The sequence below is a fragment of the Sylvia atricapilla genome, chromosome 10 (assembly GCF_009819655.1).
Source record: "Sylvia atricapilla isolate bSylAtr1 chromosome 10, bSylAtr1.pri, whole genome shotgun sequence".
Lineage (NCBI taxonomy): Eukaryota > Metazoa > Chordata > Aves > Passeriformes > Sylviidae > Sylvia > Sylvia atricapilla.
This window is the reverse complement of record NC_089149.1, coordinates 19,854,559-19,880,079: the sequence shown is the minus strand read 5'-3', so window position 1 is coordinate 19,880,079 and position 25,521 is coordinate 19,854,559. Positions and strand designations below refer to the sequence as shown.

The following is a 25,521-nucleotide window of genomic DNA, read 5'->3' as shown; positions in this document are numbered from 1 at the left end:
CATATGTTAATGTCATCAGTCAGACACAACCCACAGACATCTGGCACTTCTCTAGAGCAGTGTCCTTGCGAGATAAAAAGCCTTACAAATTCAAATCAATATTTTTCACTACTGCATTAAATTAGCACTTTTCTGTTTCACATCTAATCCCAACTGCTTTCTGTCCACAAAGTGACCTGCTCAGGGAAGTGATCTCAACACCATATGCCACTGCTTACTCAAGCCAAACCAGCTCACTTGTTTGTCCTTGTCAACACCAGGGCAAGGCACAGAAAGCTGCCACGGATTTGCCAGCAGCAAACCTCAAAACAACATATTTAATACAGTAGAACCTGACAGACTTTTGTGCTGGGGAAGCCTTCCATGACAGTCATTAATCTCAGGAATTCAGAACACTGCTCTCTGGATCAGAGAATTATAGGTATCTTTGGGACTCTTTCCATAAAACAGCTTAGGGGAAGGCAGTGAATCTTATTTCTTGTCTTCATTCAGCATTAATGTGCACAGTTGGTAAACCCAAAATTACACCACATATGTTTCCAGCTCTTTTAATCCAACCATCTCACAAAAGTAATGAAGGAAGATCACTTCCATTTTACAAGACTTCGTATTTCACTGCAGCAAATCCACAAAAGCCCCAGCCCTTTAAATACAAACTTACTTAGACCCTGCCTCATTGAAAATAAACCACAATGCCATTTAGTATTTACAAGCACTGCTTTTCTCTCAGCGAGTGAGCTTTGAAAAGCTAAAAGGGAACTAATTTTGGGAACAGAGATTACTCTGATTAGAAAAAACACAAGGCAATAAAAAACTGCCTGTAGGCATTAAAATCTTCAAAATCAGTACAGTTTGAGACACTTTATTAATCACAGAAACTCCACATGCCCAAGAACACACAATAAATTTTTCAAAAAGCTTCACAGTCAAGTGACAAGACCCTTTGGATTAAATCAGTCACTGTATAATTTCAGCAATGAGATCCCAGCAAAAACACAGATAAAAGAGCACAACTGCCCCAAAGACAACTCACAAGAGAAAAATTAAAAGGACTAAGAAGAAACAGGAACAACTGTATGAAGCATATTAAGCATCTCTCAGATACACACAGTGGAACCAGCACATCCATAAACCCCAACGGTTTTCAGCTCAATTTGCAGCAGCACACTGGGGATTAAGGCAAGCACAAAGCACAGCTCAGAGAAACAAACCTATCATCAAACATGAAGTTTAAGTAGCCTTCCATGCTCTTCAGAAAGACTGCACATGGCCTAGAAATAGGGAGAGCACAACTGCATGAAACCCAGTGACATTTTTCTGGTACTATCCTGTTGAAATTCTGCTCACTGAACAGGGAAAGAAGGAAAATTTGGGTCAGAACATTCTCTGATGAAGATGCAGAACCCAAATCTCAAACAAAGGACAGCAAATTATTAAATTATTAATAGACAACATTGTCCTAAAAGCTCTGGTCAAAGTAAAGTAAGAGAGATAAAGTGTGAATGATTGTGAATTCTCAGAAAACTGTTCAAAAATCAGAGTGATCAGCAAAAGATTAACAAAAGGCTCCTACTAAAACAGAGCGGCAAAGCTGTGTTTGCCTTCTCAGCTTAAGACATCCAGGTTTTGTTTTGATGTCATCATCTCTGTAACATGAAAAAAACCAGAAGTACAAGGGAAGGCATCCCTGTAGCAGCTGAGAAATTGCTTATGGAAAGAGCAAACCTTCAGGGATCAGAATCATTCCCCAGTGCCCAGCAGGAACACTCAGAGGGAGGGCAGAGCAAAGCCCAGAGCCCATGTCCCAGAGCCCAGGCACTCAGGGCTGGGCCCTCCACTGCAATTTGTTATCCTGAGAACCCCAAAGAAGAGCCACATTGCAAACCCCACACAGAGGGGCCATGCACTTGTGAGAATTGAGGCTTTACTCTGCAGATTTCACCTGAGTGAGCTAACCCTGACTCACCATTTATACAGGGTGTAACAGCTGCACGTTAAAAACAATGTTCTCTTTTTGCTGTTTCTAGAAACAAGATAGGGTGAAATATTGAAATTTAAAAACAATGTTTCAGTTTTTAAAACACAGTTTAACCCGGTATACAAGTAACATATAGAAAAATCCTAGGAATAATTTAATTGGATTTAAAAGACAGATATGCCATTCTAAAAAATTCCTTACAGTGACCTGTAAGGCAGCCTGACTTGGCTTTCAAGAGCAGTGAAAAAGGAAGGGCACAGAACTGGTTCAATGACAAAATAGATATATTTTTATATATTTGCTAATATATAAAAATAAATAAATCACCTGACCTAGCACTACAGAATGAATTGTACAGGAGCCTTCAAATATGTGCTTTAACACTTCATATTAATTCTGCTAAAATACAGTCCAACTTCACCACGGATGAAGTCAGAATATACATTTAAATAAGAATTATGAACTTCTGTAGCCTGGCAAGTAACTTCTGTTGGTCAAATCCTGTCTCAAGAGATTTAACCTGACCTATATTTAAAGCAGCTATTTTGAAATGATTGCTCTATTTTTATAGGAGGCAGTAAGACTGTCTCATAGTATCATTCTCAAGCATTCATCATGTCTCCTTTCCCTTCAAGGGTTCATTTTATGGACTGATGCATTATAACACCACTCTTGAAAAATCACAAAAAAGTTATTTAAAACTCCAGTTTTAACCAACATAAGAAGGATCTTTAGCAAAAATATCTCTGTATTTGCAGTTACTTCTTTCCATTCGCTGCTAAAATGTACAGAGCCTTGGATTTATTATTTGTGCGTCATCTTTCCCTTTAATCTTAAATTCAGATTAAATTAGCACTTCTAAAAAATGAAACCCAGAGAGACTGCTCATGAGTGGAAAATCTGCCATGCTTCTGAGCTTGAAGGCAAAATTCATGAAGGGAGAGATCTGCTCTCCTTTTAATTTCATACACTGGTAACACATGACAAAAAACAAGTTCTCTACATCGACAATTCTAAAGCTGTGGCTTTTTAAATATAGTCACTTGTAAAGACCAGCAAAATGCAATACCCACCCAAGCAGCCACTGTCCCAGGCTCCCTGCAGGGCTGAAGGAAGCCATGGTGAGGATCTCAGGCTAAACCCCAAACACTCCAGTGTTGTGCATGATGCCCACACTGCCCTCAGAAAGTAGGAACTGCTGGCAAAGCTCAAGCCAACAAAATAAAACTCTTCTGCTTTTCTGTGTGGAAAATCCCAATTTTTGTTTCCTGTGACTCATCTCTAAAACCAAAACCTCCAGTGTGAATCAAATGAGAGAAGGCAGAGGGAAATTATTACTGGAATAGCAAAATATCCCTTCCAGACCTGCAGATACACCAACATCCAAGCATGACCCATCATGGCAGAGAAAGTATTTTCAAAAAGCACTAAAAAAACCCCATAAAACAGCTCTCCACACTTTAAACAGGAACCAGCATCCTGCCAGGGCAGTGGCCAACGTCCTAAAAAGCAGTGGCAGTCACCAAAATTCTTTTTATCAAAAGGCAAGCCTAAGCCACTGATCAAAGTATCAAAGTATGTAGGAAAACAATTTCTAAACCAGCAGAGAAGCTCCATGGGCAAGAGCCAGGACCTTCATAAGGACAGTCTGGAATTGATGCCAGCCACAGGGTTATCAAAAGCATCCCTTTATGATGATGCTATGCCACTACCATTTTAGTCCTCTTCTCTTGACTGTTACTTTCCTTAGGCTTTCAGTAAATAGAATAAAAAAAAAACTAAAAAGCAAAGTAAAACAAAAGTATTTACTTCATGGGAAAAAAATTCATTTACATTCTTTTGACTGCAGAGTTAAAAAATCATTGTCAAGCAAATTTTACAGTGTACATACGGCATCATAACAGCTTTTAAATTGCCTTTCTGTTTGGTTTATTCAAGGAAACTCATGGATAAATGTTTGAATCATCCTGAGGCCCCCTTGAGGCTTCTGCTGCCAGTTACAGATGTTTCTACTGTAATGCAGGGCCTGTGTTTGCCCAGTAATTGGGTTGTCAGGTACCAATCTTAGGAGGAAAAAGAAAGCCACTCCTCAGGCCTATTTGTAAACTGTTCCTGAGCTGACCTAAGGCTAACCAATGCAGTTAACATTGACAGGGTCCTAAATTCTGTCTTACCTCCTCAGTTTGAGGCTGCAGGACCACAGCTGGATTCTGACACATCCTTTGGATGTAGGTGCACTGCCACCCTCTGTCCCTGAACTGCAGGAATTGCCCCCAGACACTGTATTTACCTTCCCTCTGCACTGCTCTAGGCATGTCACACAGCACAGAGCAGGAAGACCTCAGCTACTGCCACCTCCTCTTCTGGCAGAAAAAGAATGAAGTACCCCTACATATATTCTCTGTGTTTGTACAGGACACTGCCCATTTTTAGTCAACGGCATTACAGATAATATTTACAGAGACAAAAATACAGCCCACAGTCTAGCACAGGTCATTTTTCCATTCTGCAGTTTTTCTGACAAAGCAGAACACTGAAAATTTTAGATAAAAAGAATTACATTTCAGAACAGCCTTAACTGACAAGTCTATCAAAATGAGCTCTCCTTTTGCCTCTAATGCTGAAGTTTTAAATTGTTTTACAACCATGACTGTCTACATAAACAAAGAGGAGAAAAATCAAAACATGTGTGGACTGATAAAGACCATAAGAAAAATACTTCTTCACTCTTTTCTGTAGATCTGGCCCCAAACATAAAACAAGAAGGAAACAATGACAATTCCTAATAAAACTTTAATCTGCCAGTCTTATTTGGTTTGGAAGTCAACCAGTTTCCCTGTCCAATGGGTTTTCCAAACAAAAACGTTCCATTGAAATAATTATCCATTGCAGACATCAGAGTATTCTTCCAGGCAGCAGTGTAACATTTTTTCATGTTAACTTTAACACTGTCATTTTCCTACACCATTTAAAAACTCAAACGTGGACAAAACCCAGTGGCATTGGCCATTCAAGAGAGGTTCCTTCTATTGCTGATTGCTGCAGGTTTAACTCTGCACAATGCATTAACAGCCAAACAGAACTTGAGGGCACATCTTTTGCTTCAAAGTCCAGGCCACACAATTATATTAAAGATGCCTAGAACTGTTAAGGCTTGTATGTTTTCAGCAAGTATAAACCCCTTGTTAAAAGTCTTCCATGTGCCTACTAGAAATGGTAACCAAACCTGACAAAACTATGAATAGGTATTAGAATATTCTAGCAAAATTTCAAATGTGCCTCAAATGCATTTCTCCCATTATCACCAGGTACGTGCAGGAAAAAAAACAACCCAACTGTGGCATTATTTACCTTAATAAATACACAGAGTTTGAAAACAGTAGGACTTCCTGAAGGAAGTTCCCTTACTCTACTGCTCCACATGAAATTCCCAGGAAAGCAGCCAGCCCCATGGGCAGACAAAGATCATACACAGACCCTGTGCCTTTTGCTCCTGTCCAAGGACATGAAGAGCAGAACCAGTCAAGTGCCCCATTGCCCAGAGGACCCTGCAGGAAGGAGTGTGTCTTACAGGAGCCACAACATCACATCACCTTGAAGAATGACTATCACAGTTTAAAAAGTCTCCAGCTGTGCAGCAATCTGTTTATGTGTCTCCTTCTATCCAGGATGAGGAGATGAAGAAGATGCAGCTGGCATTTGATGCAGCCAGCCAAGCCAGCACACAGCACGTGACAAATGTGACCCAACTGCTCCAAGGGGTCAGCCAGCCCCTGGGACAGAGCTCTGGGGGCAGCTTCTGACCTGGATCCACCCAACTGGTCCAGGTCCATCCACTGAAACTCCTGCTGGGACAGAATACTTCTAGCTCCCAGAGCTGTTGAGAGAGACTCTGGGGGAAGCTCTCTCCATGATTTACCCTGTGAGTTGAACGGTTGGTATCTACACAAAGCACTTGTGAAAACAACACAGGAGAGCAGACTACAGAACTGTGTTCTGTAACCACAAGAGAAAAAGGGACCAAGAACAACCAAACATCATAACAGGGGACAGAGTTTTCTATCAAGCCTGGGTCCATCCCCAGCCTACCAATACCGAAGATTCTGAGTCCTACACTGGTTGTTTTCCCAAGTCTTTTAATCCTTGTGTCTAAACTGGAGATGTGACAACCATTAGCTCTGAAACAATTGCCTCAGGAGTTTATCTTGCAGGCAAGGACAGACTTACCAGAGCTGCTGACACAATACCCATCACCTCCACTTCACTGTGGCTGCAGAAATCCCCGCTCATAAAGCAGTTCTAGGTCTTTCCCCTCACAGTATATTAAAGTAAACCAGCATCTCTTTCTGTTTGACTGGGCAAAGTGCTGCAAGTAATTCCTGAACCCTCACAGCAGAAGCATGAGCCAGACTGTGACCTTGTCAGCCAAGCCCCAGTGTGGGCTGCTTGTAATATTGAGTCAGAAAATCAGCTGAGCTTGGCCTTTACTACTCCCTTTGCTTCAGAGTCAGCTACAACTCACAAGTCTGGCTTCAAATGCCACAGTTCCACATGTGGATAAGAGGGATAAAATATTAAGCATTTACAGGAGTTATGCTCTGCTCTAAAGCAGAAGTTTGAAAAAGGAAGGTATGTACCACTTGTATAATTATACATTTAGTGTTACTGTTTTGCTTTTATAAACAAATTTATCACAGAAAGGAACAGACATTTTCAACAGTCCATGCCTAGAAAAGCAGTAGCATATTTTAAAATTACCAGCCCTCCTCCACAAAGCTGTGCACTGCTTGCTAACAGAGATTCACAATCTCACAACAGCATAAAACATTCCTTTCCACTCCAAATGCTTCAGGAGGTACCTCCCTTCTAACAACACAGAATAAATCAATGGCTTGGGCATTTTCTTGAGTCTAAACGTACAAACACGCATTTTCATTCCATGAATATAAATCATATTATCATAGAATCATTTAGCTTGGAAAAGACCTCTAAGATCAACACAAACCATTACCCCAGCACCACTAAACCATGACCCCAAGTGCCTCATCCACATGTCTTTGAAATCCCCCCAGGGATGGCCTGAGCAGCCTGTTTCAATGCCAAACCATCCTTTTGGTGAAGACATTTTTCCTGATAGCCAGTATAAACCTCCCCTGGTGCAACTTGAGACTATTTCCTCTTATCACTTGTTACCTGGGAGAAGAGACTGATCCCCACCTTGTACAACCTCCTTTTGGGTAATTGTAGAGAGTGGTAAAATCCCCCTGAGCCCCCTTTTCTCCAGGCCAAACACTCCCAGCTCCTTCAGCCACTCCTAATCAGACTTGTGCTGCAGACCCTGCACCAGCTCCCCTGGGGAATTCTCCAGACCTCAGTATCTGTCTTGTCATGGGCAGGACAGATACTGAGGCCTGTAGCAGGATGCTCTGCCTAAGTGGGGGTAAAATAGCTCAGATTTTACCCTATTTGCAAATAAGTTGTAAATACTGGATGCAGAAAGAGGAGTTCATACAAATTTTGGTGTTGAAGAATGCTGAAACCAGCCTCATTCACCAATCCCAAAGTTAAAACATTCTGAGGATGTGAAAAAACAATATTTCCTGACAGAAACAGGCACTGATGAGGATGTGACAAAGCTCCTGATAAAGAAAGCAACAAGTGATAGCACTGGTAACTCTTCTGAAGCTGTTGAGCTGCAGGCTGCCCAGCTGGCACAGCTCACCTACAAGCACAAAGTGATCCAAGAGAGTTTTGTTTTTGCTGTGGAGATGGTCTTTGCTCCAAGTCTGGACTAACTGCTCTACATCCTGAAGCTGGTAGAAGTTAAAGTCTCAGGCTACCTGAATGTCTTGGTTCCCAGTGGACTGTACTGCAGTTCTCATTATGTAAAAGTTCCTGTATCAGTGTTGGTATTGGCACTGAGCTTCACAGTTGGCACCTGCTGCAGCTTATGTGCTTTTTAAAGCACTTCTCAAACATCCTTATCTCTAGCAGAAATGTTATGTTCTAATTAAGTAGAAAATAATTTTATCTCTAGATGAAATGTGATTCACTCTCCTAAATGCCTACCTCCTCATCTCTAAATAAAACTCATTTTAGTTAACAATTCAGTTTCATGTTTCAGCTGCAGCTCCTCCAGGACCTTCACCCTATGCACAATTCACAACCAGCCCTACAACACCAAGGGCACAGCCATAATGAGGCAAAAGGGCAAAATAAGCTGCAATCAGGGCCCCTGGCTTGTGCCCAGAGGAGGCTGACTAAGCAATTCAGAGCCACAGGTCGCTTTATTACATGCAGATAAGTTCAAGCACACAAAAATAATAGCAGAAAACCACAAAGTTTATTTCACCTTCTCTCCCTCCCTTTTTTTAAGACATGTGTGATATGTGCAAAAGACACACTGTAATTCTAACGTAATCTTTTGGGGTTTGGGGGTTTGTTTTCTTATTACACAGAAAAAGCACAGCCCAGAAGGACTGTGCCCATTAAAACACAGGGAAAGATGACAACAACAACAAAGAACATTATCCTATCCCATGGCCGTGTACTTTCACTTGCCTTCTACCAGCAACTGCACTGCTGTGCACTAGTGCAGACCACACTGCCACCAAACATGGGAAATGTTCTCTCCTGCAGCAGGAGACCATCAGCCACAGGGCTGATTATCTCATACCTGCCCTGCCCTGCCCTGGGCACCACCTCCTGCTCAGCCATCAGGATGTGAGGGCCCTCTGCACTGACCTTTGATAAATTCATCTGAAGCATAACACAGTTTATCTGCTCTTAAACAAACCAACCACTTCTGCTGAACCAATCCAACCGTGTGAAGTTTCCTGATGTGAGGGTACAAATCAGGAGAAGTTCCAGCACTCACACCTCTCACAGCATTCCTCAATCCCATCTGGTCTGATGCAATGTAAAACAGGAATTGCAGCAGTTTTCACTCCACTGTGGTTTGTCTACTTTCACAGAAGGATTCAATCACATTCAATTACTTAACTGCACTACAAAATGCAGATTTTTTTTTTAATTAAATAGCCTGATTTGAACTCTCTAGATTGTACAGATAGATCCCTATAGGGCACACAAAAAACTATGTTTCTTACTTTTTTGGAAAACAAGCAAACAAACAAAAATCCTTACAAACAAAAAAACCCCAAAACAAACCCCAAGTGTTTCAATAAAGAAAGAATGCTTAAACAACATGTAATTATGGCCAGTTTTAAGCACACCTATAGAGCACTATATGTGGAAAACAAAACATGAGGACACTTACAGAACTGTAGACTGAGGCTCAAAAAGGCTAATAGGGCTGCCAAGGCCAGCAAGAACAGAAAACGGTTTCGGAAAAGCATTATTATTATTCACTCTGCTTGCTCTTCATGGTTTCATCTTCAGATATCTGTGGTTCCTGCAAACAACAAAACAGTGACAAATGTGTATTTCAGATGTGGAAGCATCAGTTATTCTTTAAAGACAAGCCCAAAAGGTAATTCAAATTGGCAAAAACAAAATAGAGAAGTTGCCTTCACTCTAACAATAGGATTAACTGTATTTCCACAACAAAACTTGCAGGAAAATAAAAAAGATTTCCATTTTCCATAAAATTAGGCTTGCTCCTGCAAACACAGGGTTAATGCTCACATTCACAATTGTAAAGATAAAAAAGAGTAAGAAAAGCTGTCAATACCACAACACAGTAAACAAAAAAGTAATAAAGCCTCAGCAGTCATTACTCATTGCAAAAATAAAAACACAAAAAACCCAAGCCCTCTCCTGAAAACATCTAAACACACTTGCAAAATATTCTGAAGAGGGGAGAATTTGCTCAAGTGCCCTGTTTTCACAGATGTACATCCTCCTGTGGAAAACTGCCCTATATAAGGGATGAGAGGGAGTTGCTCCCCCCCCACATGCCTTTTTTTTCTTTTTTAAACAACCAGCTGCTCTTATGTGCAAGAGATGCCTCCTCCTAGCACTGACAGTGTGTTGCAGGAAATTGGTTAGTCTTGAAAGAAACCTTCTGAGATTCCCAGATCCTTTGAACTGAGTTCTATTTATGACAGAGCATTCAAACCTGTTGACAGAAAGTAACTTATTTCCCCTCCCCTATTTCTTTTTGCCCCAGAACTTATTTCCTCACAGAAAGAGGCCTCTCTTTATTTTTCTTTTATTTTTTCTGCTTTTGAGAATGACACATCTTACATACACATATAATTAATACATATTTGCTTACCAAAACTCTTCTGGACTCCAAAAACTAGCTATCTTAGCAAGATTTTAACCTCTGACTGCTGATAAAACCACAACCTCAAAATTCTGATTTTTTCAACACTGTCCCCTTACCCCCCACTCCTCGATTAATTTTCTTATTAGTATTTGAAAAGTCCTCAGGAATCACTGAACTTATTTTATCCACTGGGGCTGGTCTTGAAAAGAGTTGTGCGACTGCAGTAAGTGAAATCCATTATACACATACATTTTGCAGGACTGAGGTCTTTGCATCTCATTTTACTTGGACAGCTACCTTTATAGCTTTTGGAAACTGTGGAAAAATGGAAAGATCTGGAGATTATGAGAAGCAAGAAACCAGAGTCATTACAATATTTTTCCCAAATGCCAACAGCACCATAAATGGCATGTGCAAGCAGTAATAAAAATAAAGTAAAAAGAGACGGAGAGGGAAAGTTGGAAGGAACAATAATTTTAACAGTTCTCAATGTCAAAAAAATTATAGCTCATCCTGGAACATCCTAGTGAAAGGCAGGCAGAAGCAAAACTGAACTACACCACTGCAACTTAACAAAGCTGTGAAGGATAGAAGGTAAAAGGATTAGTGTATGTCAAACACCAGGAGAGAATAAAGCAGTTCAACCAAACAGATGGGACAACAGAAGGAACCACAGGAAAAAGCAAAAAATAGATTTAGCAGGGAGGAGAAGGTAAAATCTGTTAAAAAGCTCTAAGGAACAAGAGGTCTTGTGCACAGTCTACACAGATTAATACTGTTGTTGCATAAAATAAAGCTGCCACAAAAAAAAATTAAAGACTGAAAAATAGGAGATCTTACACACTTCATATTAGCAAAATGTTTTCCTGAGTAAGCTTAATGAGCTTTAAGCCTTAATTGCAAGATCAGAAGCTTTAAAACACTGAGTGTGAAAGGCATCATTCAAGAAATTGTGAAGTGGAAAAAATTTTCTTTTGAATACGCTTTGGCTTGCTAACAAATTAAAAGTTGCTCTGTTGCGGCTTATGAGGAATAGGAACAGCTCCTGCTGAGAAGATGTTAATTAAAAGCCTGTCAACACAATTTGCCATCAGCTCTTCCTTGGCAAGAAGCTGCAGAGGATCAGGTGAGGGTATGTGAGACTGGGTCCTGAAGCCTCTGCTCCTCCAGGCTGGCACACAAGGTGCTCCCAGGGCACGGCTGTGCTTGGCCAGCACGTGTGGAGTGAAGGCAGTACAGTAAGAAATTGTGAGCTCTCACTGATGTGAGCATTGGTAAGCTAAAAAGTGATAAAATGAAGCCTGGAGGAGGTAGAAATAAAAGCAAACCAACCTTATCTTCCCACGAAACTATTCTTACGTGCAAATGAAACAAAACAACAAACCACAGAGCAAAACACATTTAGGGTGGTCAGGACAGAGTAAGACAGAGCAAGAGCACTGCAGAGCATCCACTGCTAACCTGACATGTAGGCACTGCTGGTCTATCTGTTCACCCAAAACAAAGTGCAGGTCCTGGCCCAGCCTCAACCTCTCCACACTCCCAAAGGGCAATTCCATCACCAGCTGCCAGCTGGGCTGCAGGAATGGGCCTGGCTCTGTGTCCCCCAGCCAAGTAAGTGCTTACTCTGCTTCTAGAGGGGAGTGAGCACCACACCGAAGTGGGACTCAGTGCCAGGAGCAGCAGCTTCTGACATGTGCTTAAAATGCAGTGATTGATGCTCATCCCTGAGACAGGCAGGTTTAGATTGGATATTAGGAAAAATTTCTTCAGAGAAAGGGCTGTCAAGCATTGGAACAGGCTGCCCAGAGCAATGGTGGAGGCACCATCCCTGGGGGGATTTAACAGACCTGTGGATGCGGGGCTTAGGGACAGGGTTTGGTGGTGGGCTTGGCAATGCTGGGGGATGACCTTTTTCAACCTCAACACTTCCTTAATTCTGTTTATATAAATGCAGTATTTGATAAAGATGACCTATACAACTCCAAACATTTCAGTCATACTAATTCTAAATGTGACACACTTAAACAGTTTAGAAATTCATAAGGATAGTCATTAATAAAGCCTCCTACACTGAAATGCAGGTAAATAAAAGGCTACTTCTCAGTCACCTTTTGCAGCACACCTACCTACATACCTATACACAGAATGTAACTTTTCCTTTTAAACACCATGCAAAACCTCAACTCATCAGAACATGCCAGAATGACTCACAGCATTCAGTGCACCCTCAGCACTTACCTAATCTCACACAAGTGCTGGTGCAAGGTGTTACTGCATGCTCACACAAAGGTAAAAACAGCCTTGTGGTTAAAGGCTAGGCCAGGGAATCAGGAAAAATTAGTAACTACCTAGAAATGCTGGGAGAGAGGCAGCCAGGCTGGAGCCCAGGCAAGACACGACGCTGGAGCAGAGCAGCTGGCAGCACTAACCTACATTCTGCTCAGCACTGGAGGGGCACTGCCAGCCAGGGCACCGCACAGAACCTCCCCTGGCAGCATTTCTTGACTGGCTAAACGTTTGTTTAAGTCAGCCCCTGAAAATAACTTTATATCTATGCTTTCAAAGCACTGTGATGAGATGTGGCACTAAACCAGCACTGCCAAACCCCTGTGCCAACTGACTGGTGCTGTTACAGCCTCTAAACCACCAGCATCCACCTATAACACAAAGCTACTCTCCAGCATGAAGCGTAAGCACAGAATTATACTGACTCACCATGGCAGCTTAAATGAATTTACTTGATTAAAACAGCATGTCTCCATAAATAATCAATAGGACTCCTCAAAGTCTGCCTCAATAAAATGACAGTATTTATCTGATGTGCTGCATCAAAATTACATTGTCTACTGAAACGCAAGTGAGCAAAAGTGGTCACAATGAAAAATCCAGCAAAGACAAATGGACACTTTGCCCCAAAAGGAAGGTAGTGCTCAGTCTGTACATAACTATCTGCCAAAGACAGAGGAAAGTATATTTTGGAGCAAGCTAATAGAGTATAGGAGGGAGAACAGACAACAAAAGGTTGATTTGGAGTAACATTCATAGATAGCTTTAGAAAAGGTCACAGAATAACACAGGGACCCACCCATCAGTCTGATATCTCTACATTGCATAAGAGAATCTAACTATCATTTCTTTTATTATTTATCTTTTTATCTACATCTGTAGGCTTATTTTTTGACAAAGCCTGTTTTGAAGGCATCTGAAAGGAAGGTGACAGTTCCTGCTACAATTATAACAAAAAGATCTGCTTTGACTTTCACTTTAACTCATGATGCTCCACTGATCACTCCCCAGCCATTGGGCAGCAGCCTACCAGGCACATCTTTCATCTACTCACAAGTCCAGCCCCCAGACAACTTCAGACAGTGAGTTCATCCTCTTGAATTAGCAACTACAGAAAACAGTTGAGTCAGCAAATGGCACAAGCCAAACCTTTTCTTTGGCACTTCAAGCAATTTGCCTTTTTTTTCCTGCAGGAATGCAAATTAGTGGCTGGGATTTTCTAGTCATGGCCAAATCAACCAGTGCTATAAAGATCCATGGCAGGAACCAGAACAGAGTGGAAATGGGAACATGCAGCAGAACCAATTCCCTGGTCAGCATGACCTGCTTAGTTAGTGATGCTTGTAATTGTCACGGTGAGAAACCCTCACAAAACCCCTGCAGCCACTGTAGCAGCAGCAATTTAAATTGGCCATATGATCCCTGCAACACTGAGGGTGCATTTTGCACAGCATCACAAAGTAACACAGCATCTGTGATACTGTTCAGCACTATTCTCCGTTTTCCCAGTGGAAAAAAAAAACCAAGAAACACATACTTTTTTTTAAATAGCATTTAAGAAAAATAGGTCAAGATACTTGGTGCAAATAAATGCATTTCTAAAAAGAGTAAAAGCAACTCATCATTAAAAATATTAAATTAAAGCTGCTCAGTAATGTTATTCACGTTAGCCCACCCACCCCATGAGTTAGGCTGGAAGTCAGTAACCACAGGACATGCAAAACTCAACTGAAAGTACAAATAGGTCAGCAGCCTCATGAAACAAAAACAAACAAAAAGCCACACATACAGAAAAAACCCCCAACACCTAAGTGAAGATAAAGAAAGCCATGACAAAAAAGGCAACAAGTACTACTGCACAAGCAAGGCATGGAAACAGTAAGTTTCAATAACAGCGCCTGTCCAATAGAACATGGCTACACGTTAACATGCAAAAACTAATAGTAACTTATAAGATACTTTCATTTTTAACTACTTAACATTTTACCAACAAGTATCAGCTTTTAAAAGATAAACTGGGATGCTAAGATGCGGAAGTTTCATATATTTTAGCACATTAAAATGTCCACATCCAAGTTTTTCTTGTCTTCTGTTTGCAAGTTTCTTCCTTACCTGGCCAGTTCTAAAATCCTCCTACTGGCACAGCTGGTCCTGCAAAGTGCAAAAGCTACTGCAGTACTGCTCAGCTTTCAAGAGAGCAGCATAAGCTCCAACTTCATACAAGGGATCAAACAGATCTTACCTGAACAATTCTGCCCCTCTGTACAGCACTCACTTTCCCAGTGCAGCAGATTTACCCCTGAATTTAATAATTCAGGACACTGACGAGTGCTGAGCACAGAGAAGTGATGAAGGGCTCAGCCAGGCTGAACATTGACACACCTCAAAGATAATCCACTGGTCTCAAAACACAAGGTTCCCTTGACTCCAAAATTTTAAACCTCAAGGTGCACAAGCAGATGAACTCATGAACATTTTAAACACCTCTCTCTCCTAAGCAGCTTTCAAGTTTGAGCAGGACTCTCGTAAAGTTTTACACTGGAAATGCTGGAAAAGCCACCTTCAGCTGTTTCCTTCTCTTCAGCTCTGTCCTGCTCAGTCACCCATTAGGAGCTGCCTTCTTTCAGATACCAGATGCTAAGAGACGTGAGCAGAACAAGTGTTTGCATAATTTAGGTTTGCATTTGATGTTGCCAGTCTAAGTCCTTTAGAATGTATTTGTTTTATTGAACTTAGAACCTACCAATCTCTGAATCTCCTGAAACTGGGCAGTAAACACAATCATGCAGAGACACTTAGGTTCACGTTTTGTACATTAATGTTATAGTTAACGCAGTGTAACCTCAGAACACTACAACTATTCTTTAGGAGTTTCACAGCATTGGAAGTTGACTTATTCTGCAGCCAGAAATCTCTCAGATTCTGGAATTTCCTTACACTTAGATCAATTTTCTGATGAAATGATGCCCACATTATCTTGAACAAACATAACTGAGCAAATAAAACAAAAATTAAAAAGCATGGAAACTGTTAAAAAAGCCTTGTGCAGCAAACCATTTAGGTGTGTCAGCTTACCTCCCTGTACTCTGACCAATAATCACCTTGCAAGGAAACACTTCTAAAACCAAATGCTTCTGAAAACTCAAACAAGTACTTTTGGAAGAAATGGCGTAACTGTGAGTTTTAAATACCCTTATAAACACTTGAAAACAAAAACAGGGGGGTCTTTTTATGACCAAGCACAGTAATTTCTGTCATGAAGTCACTAAATGGGATCAGCACTGCAGTTTCTACATAATCAATGTTCCTAGAACTATTAATAAGAAAAATATAAATAAATACATTAACTAATTTAGGGATGAAGAAAACCATAGTTTCAAAATGTAAGGTACTACAAATATCTGATTCTTTGGGGATGAAGTCATCACCATAGAATGCTCTTTTCCTTCCCCATGCTATTATTCCTAAAATTATTAGTATTTGTGAGAGAACAGTTGCAATTCAAATGTTTCTATGTCCTGCACATCCTTTAATTAAAAATAAAGAAATAAAACCAATATAAATGTAGTCTCCTTTTCCCCCAGAACACTTTCCCTTTAGAGACTCAGCTAGGAGACAGCTTGCTGCCTTCATGCCCAGGCTCTGGCACCACCCTGACAGCAAAGGCATTTTTGCTCCTACCAGCTTCACTGGTCTATTTACACAGAATATTATCCAGTGTTCCCATCAGCCAGGACACAGGGATGACATGCTCCTGCCCGGAGGAACTTAACAAAAGTCTAAATTAGCTCTGACAGTAAACAAAGAGAAAAAGCAGGGCTGCACATAGAAACAATTATGGAATGTTTATTCCAAGCTGTCTGCAAACCTCTTTATGTTCTACTTTCTCACAGATTTAGACATCTGTTTAGACCAGAGGACAAAACAGTGGTCAGCAGCAAAATCTCCACTTGCCAGCACATTCTCTCCTTTTGGATTCGTACTTTTAGTCACTGCTGCTATGTACCATGTCACTTTGGGGGCACAGAGCCCAGGCAGGAGCCTCTGTGAGTTCTGCTCCACATCAAGGAAAACACACAGGGAAAGCTCCACAGGAACCTCTGAACTCCTTAGCAGAGGTGTCTGTTTGGCACAATGAACTGCTCTGAGGCTCAGAGTGCAGCACAGTCCCTGAAGAAGGATGAGGGTTTCAATCTGAAGCCACATTTTGGACAGAACATGATACAGATGGACTGCTTCCCTCAAACCACAGAGAAGCTTCACTGCTCTGTTACAGCCTACCAGTAAAATCCAATATATAATGAAATCTGTCAAACTACAAAGCTTTCAGTAGAGTTCAACTAACAATGGATCACATGCCATTCCCCTTTTTAAAAAGTCAGACTTAATGGCATACCCAAATCTTGAGTATTGAAGAGACCACTGCAGTTCCTTAGCTAGCTTAAAACCTCCTCTCTTATTTTCATATTCCTTTTATGAACTGCTGGAAGTCTCCATGCTTTGGCCTTTGGTTTTCCAACTATGACTTTATAGGTCTCACATAGTTTATTCACTTGAACAGCAAATGTATGAGATCATGAAATATTTCCAGGAGTAGGTGTCCTTAATTTTGGTTTCTTTTGGTCCACATAAACCCTTAGCTCAAAAGATTCCTCAGTTCAGACAAACTTTTCAGTAAGTGTTTTGATCCGGCTTTGATTATCTCTTTTGGTTGGAAATAAGATCAATGTCCTACACTACTGTGTAGAAGTCTTAAAAAATTTGAAGTCAATACCAACCCATCACTTTGGAGACTCTGCTCGAACTAAATTTTAATATCCAGGAAAATCTGTCACAAGTCAAACTCTCTGTTATCCACTTCAAGAATGTCCCCATAGTCCTACTCCTTTTCCTATGCAATAATAAGTCATACAGAGAAAGTAAAAACAAAGGAAGTTCTTTTACTTCCTTAAAGGAAACTGAGTAACTCCTCTTTAACAGTATTACGAAACTTGAAGGAAACCTTATGATTTTGATGGCTCCAGGCCAGAACTGAATATTAACTGGCAGCAAAACCATTCTGGAACATAGAGATAATTAAATAATTCTTAAAAAACAGCACCAGAATGTAATCATTTTAAACTTACAATTTTAAAACCATATACCATATGCTCATAACTATAAGCATAGACCCTAATCATCCCCAGATCACAGCCAGTGGCTGATCAGATAACATCACAGCTCCAAAAAGCACACAAAGGCAATGCAGTTAGCATGCCTGAACTGTTAAATGATTTTTGGCGTTGGTTTTTAAGTTCAGGTTTTACTTTTTACAGTTTTAATTGTCTGAACAACTCCATCTCTTGCTATAACACTCCCCTGTGCAAGCATTTCCTCTGAGCAGGAATCTGCCTCCCTCTGCCCCAGTGTCAGGGGTTGTGTCCTGAGGCAAATACCTTCTGCTGGCATTAACTTTGAAAGTAAACATCGCAGGGATGCACTCAAAGCTAGTTGTGATCAACCAGGGAAGACAAGTTGAATAAACAGATCAGCGAAGAAAGCTCATAAACACAGAAAAATGCTTATTTTCCCACACTGAGTCGAATTTATCTCATGTAATGTTCAAGACAATGATAATATTAAGGACAGTATTTTTCACTGCTTGTCAGCTCCTCCACTCAGGTTAGATTTGGATAGAGAATGTGATGTGAGTTCCCAAATCTGTACTTCTTTTAATCCCAAATGACCTTATACTGGGTCAGTTTATACCCCACCTCACACATACATACTCTACTCGTGGAAGTTACACACCCACAGTCCTCAGGGGCTCACACAGGTTGATTTGCTCACAGTACCCAAACTGAATGGATTTGGGGAGATTTCATCTCTTCAGCCCACTCACCATCCTGTCTCATATCCCATCTTCACCTGGTTCTTCATCCCTCACTCTCTGGAAAACTGCCTCAGCCATTCCCCCACAGCTGTCAGCCCACCCTAAAGTGCACCATTTTACATCTGGTGATTTGGCCACTACTGAGAGCTTGCCACGGAGTTAAACACCACTTTACTAAATTAGCTTAATTAGAGATGTGAAACATGGCAGTGCAACAACCTGGGAAGTGTTTGTGCAAGAGGGATGGAAGGGATGGCATTGATTGCATTACCCACCAGTTTCTACTCTATCCTATCCTTGTGTTTAAGCTGTATTTTGACCCTCATCCCAAAGGATTTTTCTTCTGCCTATAGCCCTGCATGAGATCACTTCTATCCTATTATTATATGTCAGGTCGCTCAAAACTTCCATATTCAACCACTTCCATAAAATCTCAAGGATTCAAAATTACAGGGCAGATCCAGACTTCTGTTCCAAATGGAAAACTTGTGCTGCTCCACACATACTACTATTACCCACTGCAGCTCATACTGGAGAGGGAAAAAAAAAAAAGTTTAAACATACTTCATTCAGCAGTTTTGTCATCTTCCTGCAATCTAAGCCCAGAATGGTGATTACACAGAGTCAGCATTTTCTGCTGCCCTTTCCTCCCCACAACACTTTGCACAGCTGCCAACTTGCCTGGCTGCTGGAGAGCCGAATGGGGAATAACACAGGCAGCACACTGGGAAAACTGCCCTGCTGCTGGCAAAAGGGCACGCCTGGCTTCTCCCTGGATCCTCACAGCAGCAGCACAAGCTAACCACGAGGAACACATCATCTTACAGACGGAGACAGCTGAACATACACGTGCAGGCAGGAGAGTTGCTGCTTCAAAAGGAAAAATAAAAATAGGTTTAGGTAAACCACGCTGGCATTAAACATCACGTCCCATTATTTCCTTGGAAAGGCCCTTTGGCTATAGTTTTGTTGCTTTAGTTGCTTTGCTGGTTTTACATTTTATTAGCCCACAGAAGCTCCCCACAAAGGTCTTCAGAGAGAGAACAAGGCTGTGTTCAGACAAAGGAGCAATCAACAGACAGACATCACAGCCACAGATGCTGTGGGAAGGTGAATAAAGCATGAGAAACACACACGGCAAAGTGCAAGAACCAGTGCCAGCATTACTTTGTCCTTTTAAACAATGATTAACCACAGAAGGTGGCACCTGTCTGCAGGGCCCCCAGTCAGCCACTGCCAGCATCAGGAAGTCACAGTTCAGCATCTTCCCCTACACAACTGTGACATTTATTATCGCAGACACTGACACAAAGCTGTGGTGTCTGTTTTTTTTATTTTTACAAGGGAAACCATGAATGTGACAATTCTGGGGGGAAACTGACCTCATTCTTGGTTCATGCTAAAGTTTTAGGTGGCTGTAGATCAGCTGAAAAGCAGCCACTGATTAGTATTTCCAGACAACCGTTCTGGAAGTGTTTACCATGTGGCACAAACAAATAAGCCTAATTATTTCAGCTTCCAAAAATCAGTCACTTTTAAGAAATATGCCAGCTGTCTAGCTTTTCAAAATCCAGTTTACTTCTCTAATCAATATGAAATAACAGCCTGTCAATCATGCTCTGAATCCTCTGCCTGTCATCAGAACCACTTAGTGCCTAATCACACATTTACCATCTACCTTTGTAGCCCTCCTGGCAAATGTTTCCATTATCAGCTTGCACAATGCAAAAAAAAATGCTCTTTCCTGCTGCTCAGGATGAACCATTACATTGATGATTCAGGCATTATCTGTTTTTTTGAAAAGAATCATAAATGCCATTTGTCACAGTACACCTTCCCACTCTTATATTTCTTCACTGAACAAGAAAATGCCTCACCCAGCTGTAATCAGAGCACATCTAGTATTTTCAAGACAAACAAGAACATGAATTTTGAAGTCTAACCTCAACCCAATGGCACAAAACAAGCCATATGGGCAAACCTCACGTGCTCCTACAACTGACCTAAGTCAAGACTCGTGTATCCTCCCCTACAAATTTTAGACAATAAAATTCCCCAAATTCTTCTGCCCCCAACAGTGTGCAAAGCTACATGCTTGCTTCAGGGGACTCACTTTGGGATTCACCAGAGTGCAGCCTGATTTTAACAGAATATGAGGCATGTCACAGTCTGCACAGCATTCCTTGTATCATCCTGGAAAACTGCTACAGAAACCTTCAGTCATCATCATCTTTTACATAGCTTTATGACCAACTGTTTCCAATTCTGTGTCTGTGTAATTTATGCCATGCACTGGCCTGCAGTTCCCTTCTCTGTTACAGAAAGCATTTTCAAAAGCGTTTCAAAGAAAATAAGAAAATATGCATTTTGAAGCACAGTATTTTATCAGTACTGCAATATTTTAATACAAGGCCTTTAAAATTACCATGACACTCAAACCCATGCAAGTAAAAATCTTGCATGAAATCTACATTTAAGTCTCCTTCCAAGCATTTGACATTTCTTCCCTTTTTGCTGAAAAATTTAAGTTTTCTTTCTTAAGAACTATAATAAAGGTATATAATTTACCAGCCAAGCCAGAGTTTTTTTAAATACACCCCTCTGAATGTGAGTCAATGCACTGCTCACTTACTGCCTCCCTCTCCCAGAGGCAGGATTAAAGGCCATGTTCAAACACTCCCTGAATGTGGTGCACTGCTGGGGCAGTTTTGACTCAAACTACACTCTTTACCCAGCCTTTGGACCACTGAGGTTCTCTATAAGCAGCTCTTTTCTCACCCTTGAGGCTGCTGTCTGGCAACATTTGTGTGTGTGCTCCTCCAGCACCTGTCAGGGGAGTTGGGCTGTCACAATATCTTTTCCTGCATGTTACTGGTAACTATCTGCCAGTAACTCCCAAAACTTTCCTGTATTCCCTGTAACAAACCCCATTTTGTTTAATCTTCTCACAGCTCCTTCAACAAATGATTCTCCTAACAGCCAGTGCAACTGTGTGTGTTTTGTGCACAGTCCCAAGCTCCTTGAGAGAGCACCTTCACCCTTTTGGTAGAGGCAGGCCTGAAGACCCCACCCTCTTGAACAATTAAAGTACCAGCACCTCCTCTGTAGCACCCATCATAAACCATAAATCTTAATTATAAAGCATATGTTAGTGGGTGGCTTAACATTTAATTCCTATGCTCATGTGATGTATGCTTGTGAGCAACGCATATCTCACAGTGGTTTCTCCACTTCACTAATTGCCAACATGCTATTGTTGGCCAAAAGACAAAATTGTGGTGAGATAACAAGAATATGCAACTAGAACTGACCATAAATCCAGATAAAAGCCACACTAAGAACCACATGAATCCACCATCATTTTTGGGGCAATAACATGCAGACACACTTAAGATACAAAGCCTTTATATGTAGATTTTTTTTTCTTTTTAATATTTGCAACTTCATCAGAAAAAGCATCCGAAACAATTCAACTTAAGTCTAGTTTCAAAGGTCTCCTATGAGATTGTGAAAATAAAAAAAGAACATACGTAAGAAACCTCCCAGGACACTTCAGGTTTCATTTGCCTAAGGAGGTTATGGTAAGTGTGTAAATATACACACCCCCGTGTAAAACCACTGGAGGAAGCACACTGCATGGGAGATGGGAGACAGTGATTTTGCACACCATGGAGGATTGCTTTTTCTGTTTCTTCACCCAAGGTGTCCACATCTAAAACTAGACAAAAAAAAAAAAAAAAAAAAAAAGCTCAGAAGACAAAGCTCTTAGAGAAAATGAAGTTCCCAATCTTGAAAATGAAACAATTTAAGTAAATGCCTGCAGCCTAACTCGAGGCACATCTCTACACAGGTACAGACACAGCCTCAGTTACACCAAAGCCATTTTACTGTCTGCTGTTGCCAGACCTTCCCTGCTATCCCTCAATGCTTCCTTTGCCCCAGAACAGGGAACTTGTTCAGTATGGATTGAATCCCATAAAAAGTAGTATTTCAGCACTACTGAGTTTACATAACATATTCAAGATACTACAATTAAAAGCCATTAGAGAGAGGAGCATATGTGTTTTAGCCATGTGCACTACTTGTAGTTACCTTTTTGAGAAGATTAAAATTAAGCAGCTTTTGCTTTTCATCTCACTCACATCCTCCCACTACAAATTCTATCTGAGCTAATCCTCCTTCTAGAGACTTCAAAACAGGGCGTAAGTATTACAGCTACTTACTGCCAAAATGTGCTGGTTTAATATCCCATTACTATTATAATACCGGCACAATAACTTATTATATGTGACAGCTTTTGCAGTTAGTCAAAGATAGAGCCACTTACTCAGTACTGGTTTTTTCACCACATAAAAATATCTTTGTAAAATTTGTAGAAGAGAAAATTTAAGATCTGTACTCAGATGCTCATCTGAGGCTATGATGCCAGACAAAATAAAAGGCTTATTAAGTCATTACACATGCTGTTCTCACCCTGTCATTTCCACTGTCAAAGACTTTATGTAAAGTGATCAGTCCAGAAATTCAGGTTACAGTGTTTACAAATGCATTGTTTAGCCCCTACTTCCCAGCATTTTAAAACACAATTTCACGGAGTTTTGTTTTGTTTTTTTAAGGGCCACACTCTGCACGGAGGCCAAGACAATGTCCATCCCAGACCACACTTCCACTGAGAAGTCCACGCACGTCAAAACGTTCAGGATTATTTTTCAGGAACCTACAGCACAGAAATACACTAAGAAGTCTGTTCAAGCCCCTCAAAATATCAAGGTTAACTATGTGCGATGAAAAGGATGCTACGGAACACGCTAAAGACAGGAGGCATCAGGAAACTGGTGAATTCACGAAGTTAACTCCACTCCGGCCACTGAGTATCCACCACCGGCGGGTGACAAGTGCCGGTGCCCGGAGCCCCGCTCCAGCCCCGCTGCCGCTCGCTGCCAGCCGAGGCGGGCAGCCTCCGCCGGGCTCCGGACGGGGGGATCCGCAGGGGGACTCGCCCCTGGCAGCCCTGCCCCGAGCCGGGTCACACCCGGCGGCTCGCACAGCCCGAGGAACACACGGCTCGCAGCAGCGGCTCCCGTCCGGCCGCCGGGCTGACCCGCCCGCCCCGAGGCTCCGCCGCCCCAGCCCCCGCCCGCGGCGCTCCCGCCGCCCCTCTGGGAGCCGGGCCGCTCTCCCGCTGTCCCCGGGCGGCGGCAGCGACCGCCCGCCGGCCCCGAGCGGCCACCGGGGCAGCGGAGCACCGCGGGGCCGGCAGAGGCGTGCCGGGACAGCGGCCGCAGCGCTCCCCGCCGGCGCGCCCCAGGCGGTGTCCCACCTGCCCGGCGGGGGCCCGGCGCCGCCCGCGGCCGCCCCTTACCTGCCTCGCCGCGCTCGGCGCCTCCTCCCGGGCCCGCAGCCGGAGCCGCTGCCGCCGTGTCCTCCCGGGGCCGGAGCAGGAGCCGCCGGAGCCGCCACGCCACGGCCGCGGCTCCGCGCCCGCCGAGCGCCCGGCCCGCCCCAGCGCCGCCCCCCCGGCCACGCCGCCTGCCCGCGCCCCCTGCCGGCCGCCGGCCACACCGCCCGAGCTCCGCACGGCGCGGCCGGGCCGGGACGGGACGGGACGGGACGGGACGGGACGGGACGGGACGGGACGGGACGGGACGGGACGGGACCGGGGGGTCCCACCGCCGATGCGGGACGGGGCACCCGCTGCCGCCCGCCCGCCAAGGAGCCGGGAAGTGTCAGCCCTCTGAAGCCGCCTTCTTTCGCAGCCACAGCTGCGGAGAGCAGCGAGAGGCTCCGGGGCCAACAGCGAGCGCCCAGCCCGAGTTCCCCACGCCCCAGCCCTGTTTTTCAACTTCGCGCTGCTTTTAGCTTGCAGCGTTGGAGTGGATGGCTGTCAGTTCCCCGGAGATGCGGCACATCCCGCAGCTGGGCGAGGTGGGTACTGCCGCTGACTCCGCTGGCACGTTCTTTTGGTATCTGACTCACCCGCCTGGAAGGTATCACGATCCTTTGGAAGAAACGCCACAAATTTCAGTACAAAAATATAACAAGTACATTCTCTCGTGCAGCTGATAAAAGTAAATTCATTCCATAACTTGCAGAGTACTCACCAGCATTTGCTCCAAACAAAGCAGTTCCCAGCTAACCAGACTGCCCCCTCACAAGAGCCAATTCTGCACCACTAGCAGGAGTGCTTGTTCAATCCTGCAAGCTGATCTCCTTTCAAATACACCAGTTTTTCATGTATCCGTAAACCAGACCCTAAAATCAATTCTGCAGATTTGGAGAATGCCCTAATTCCCTTTACACACCTACTCTGGCATGTGAATCCAGAGCCTATGTCAATGCTGGGTGATCAAAATGATAGGAAAGATGTGTGCTCATGTCTTCATAAACAGTTCGATGGGTGAAGGTATGGATGTTAACGTCTTTGAAATGGGTCTTAATGCCTCTGCCAACTTCAAAAGCAGGTTCCATACCGGCCCCAGACTGGCTCCTGAAACAGACCAGGGTCTGCACAAGGCTGAGCTTTGGGGTAAAATGACAGGTTCAAGGGGGGAATATGCTGAAGGCGGTTCGGGAAGGCTGTACCTTCCTAGCAGCTCAGCTGATGGGGAAAGGAAAAGGGCAATGTGCAGCCGGGAGTTTAGGATAAAAGGAGGCTGCACCCTCGGCCACCTCGAGAGAGACAAGCCCGCGGGCCTGTGGCCCGGTGCACTCTCTCCCTTTCTTCGGATAAAGCTGCAGGACTCCTCTGTCTCCTTTATGGACACTGGCTTTTCATAGAGTGATGTTCTGTACAAAAGCACTTCACTGTCACTAAACACTTGGCAGCAGTCTCTTTTGTTGAAGTAAGGAAGCACCTCAAAGAATGTCTGTGGTTCTCCTGCTCCCATGGTTCCACTTGCAGCCCTGGATACTTCTGCCAGCTTCCAATTGTGCTGTCACACGGCTCTGCCAGACCAGCAGACACATTTTCCTCTGTGGCCTCTGCTCTCGGGTCACGGTGACCGGTGATCACAGCCCTGCAAACAGCACCCCGGAGCCAGATTTTCATTCTTTGATGTTGCACATCCACAGAGTCAACATACCCAGGAAAAAGTCTGGGCATGGTTTCCTGGCTAAACTTGTACTTTCACTTGGAAATGTGCTGAGGTT

General features: G+C 43.0%; 1 protein-coding gene across 1 annotated transcript in view; it reads right to left on the bottom strand.

Moving 5' to 3' along the window:
• The window catches only part of PXYLP1 (2-phosphoxylose phosphatase 1), a 48,082-nt gene extending 24,252 nt beyond the window's left edge, over positions 1-23,830 (bottom strand). Inside the window, exons 1-2 of the mRNA XM_066326244.1 lie at positions 23,735-23,830; positions 9,258-9,392 (exon numbers count right to left, since the gene is read on the bottom strand). Coding sequence (XP_066182341.1) covers positions 9,258-9,336 — 79 coding nt within the window. The 5' untranslated portion in view covers positions 9,337-9,392; positions 23,735-23,830. The remainder of the gene's footprint in view (positions 1-9,257; positions 9,393-23,734) is intronic.
• Between the last annotated feature and the right edge of the window lie 1,691 nt (positions 23,831-25,521).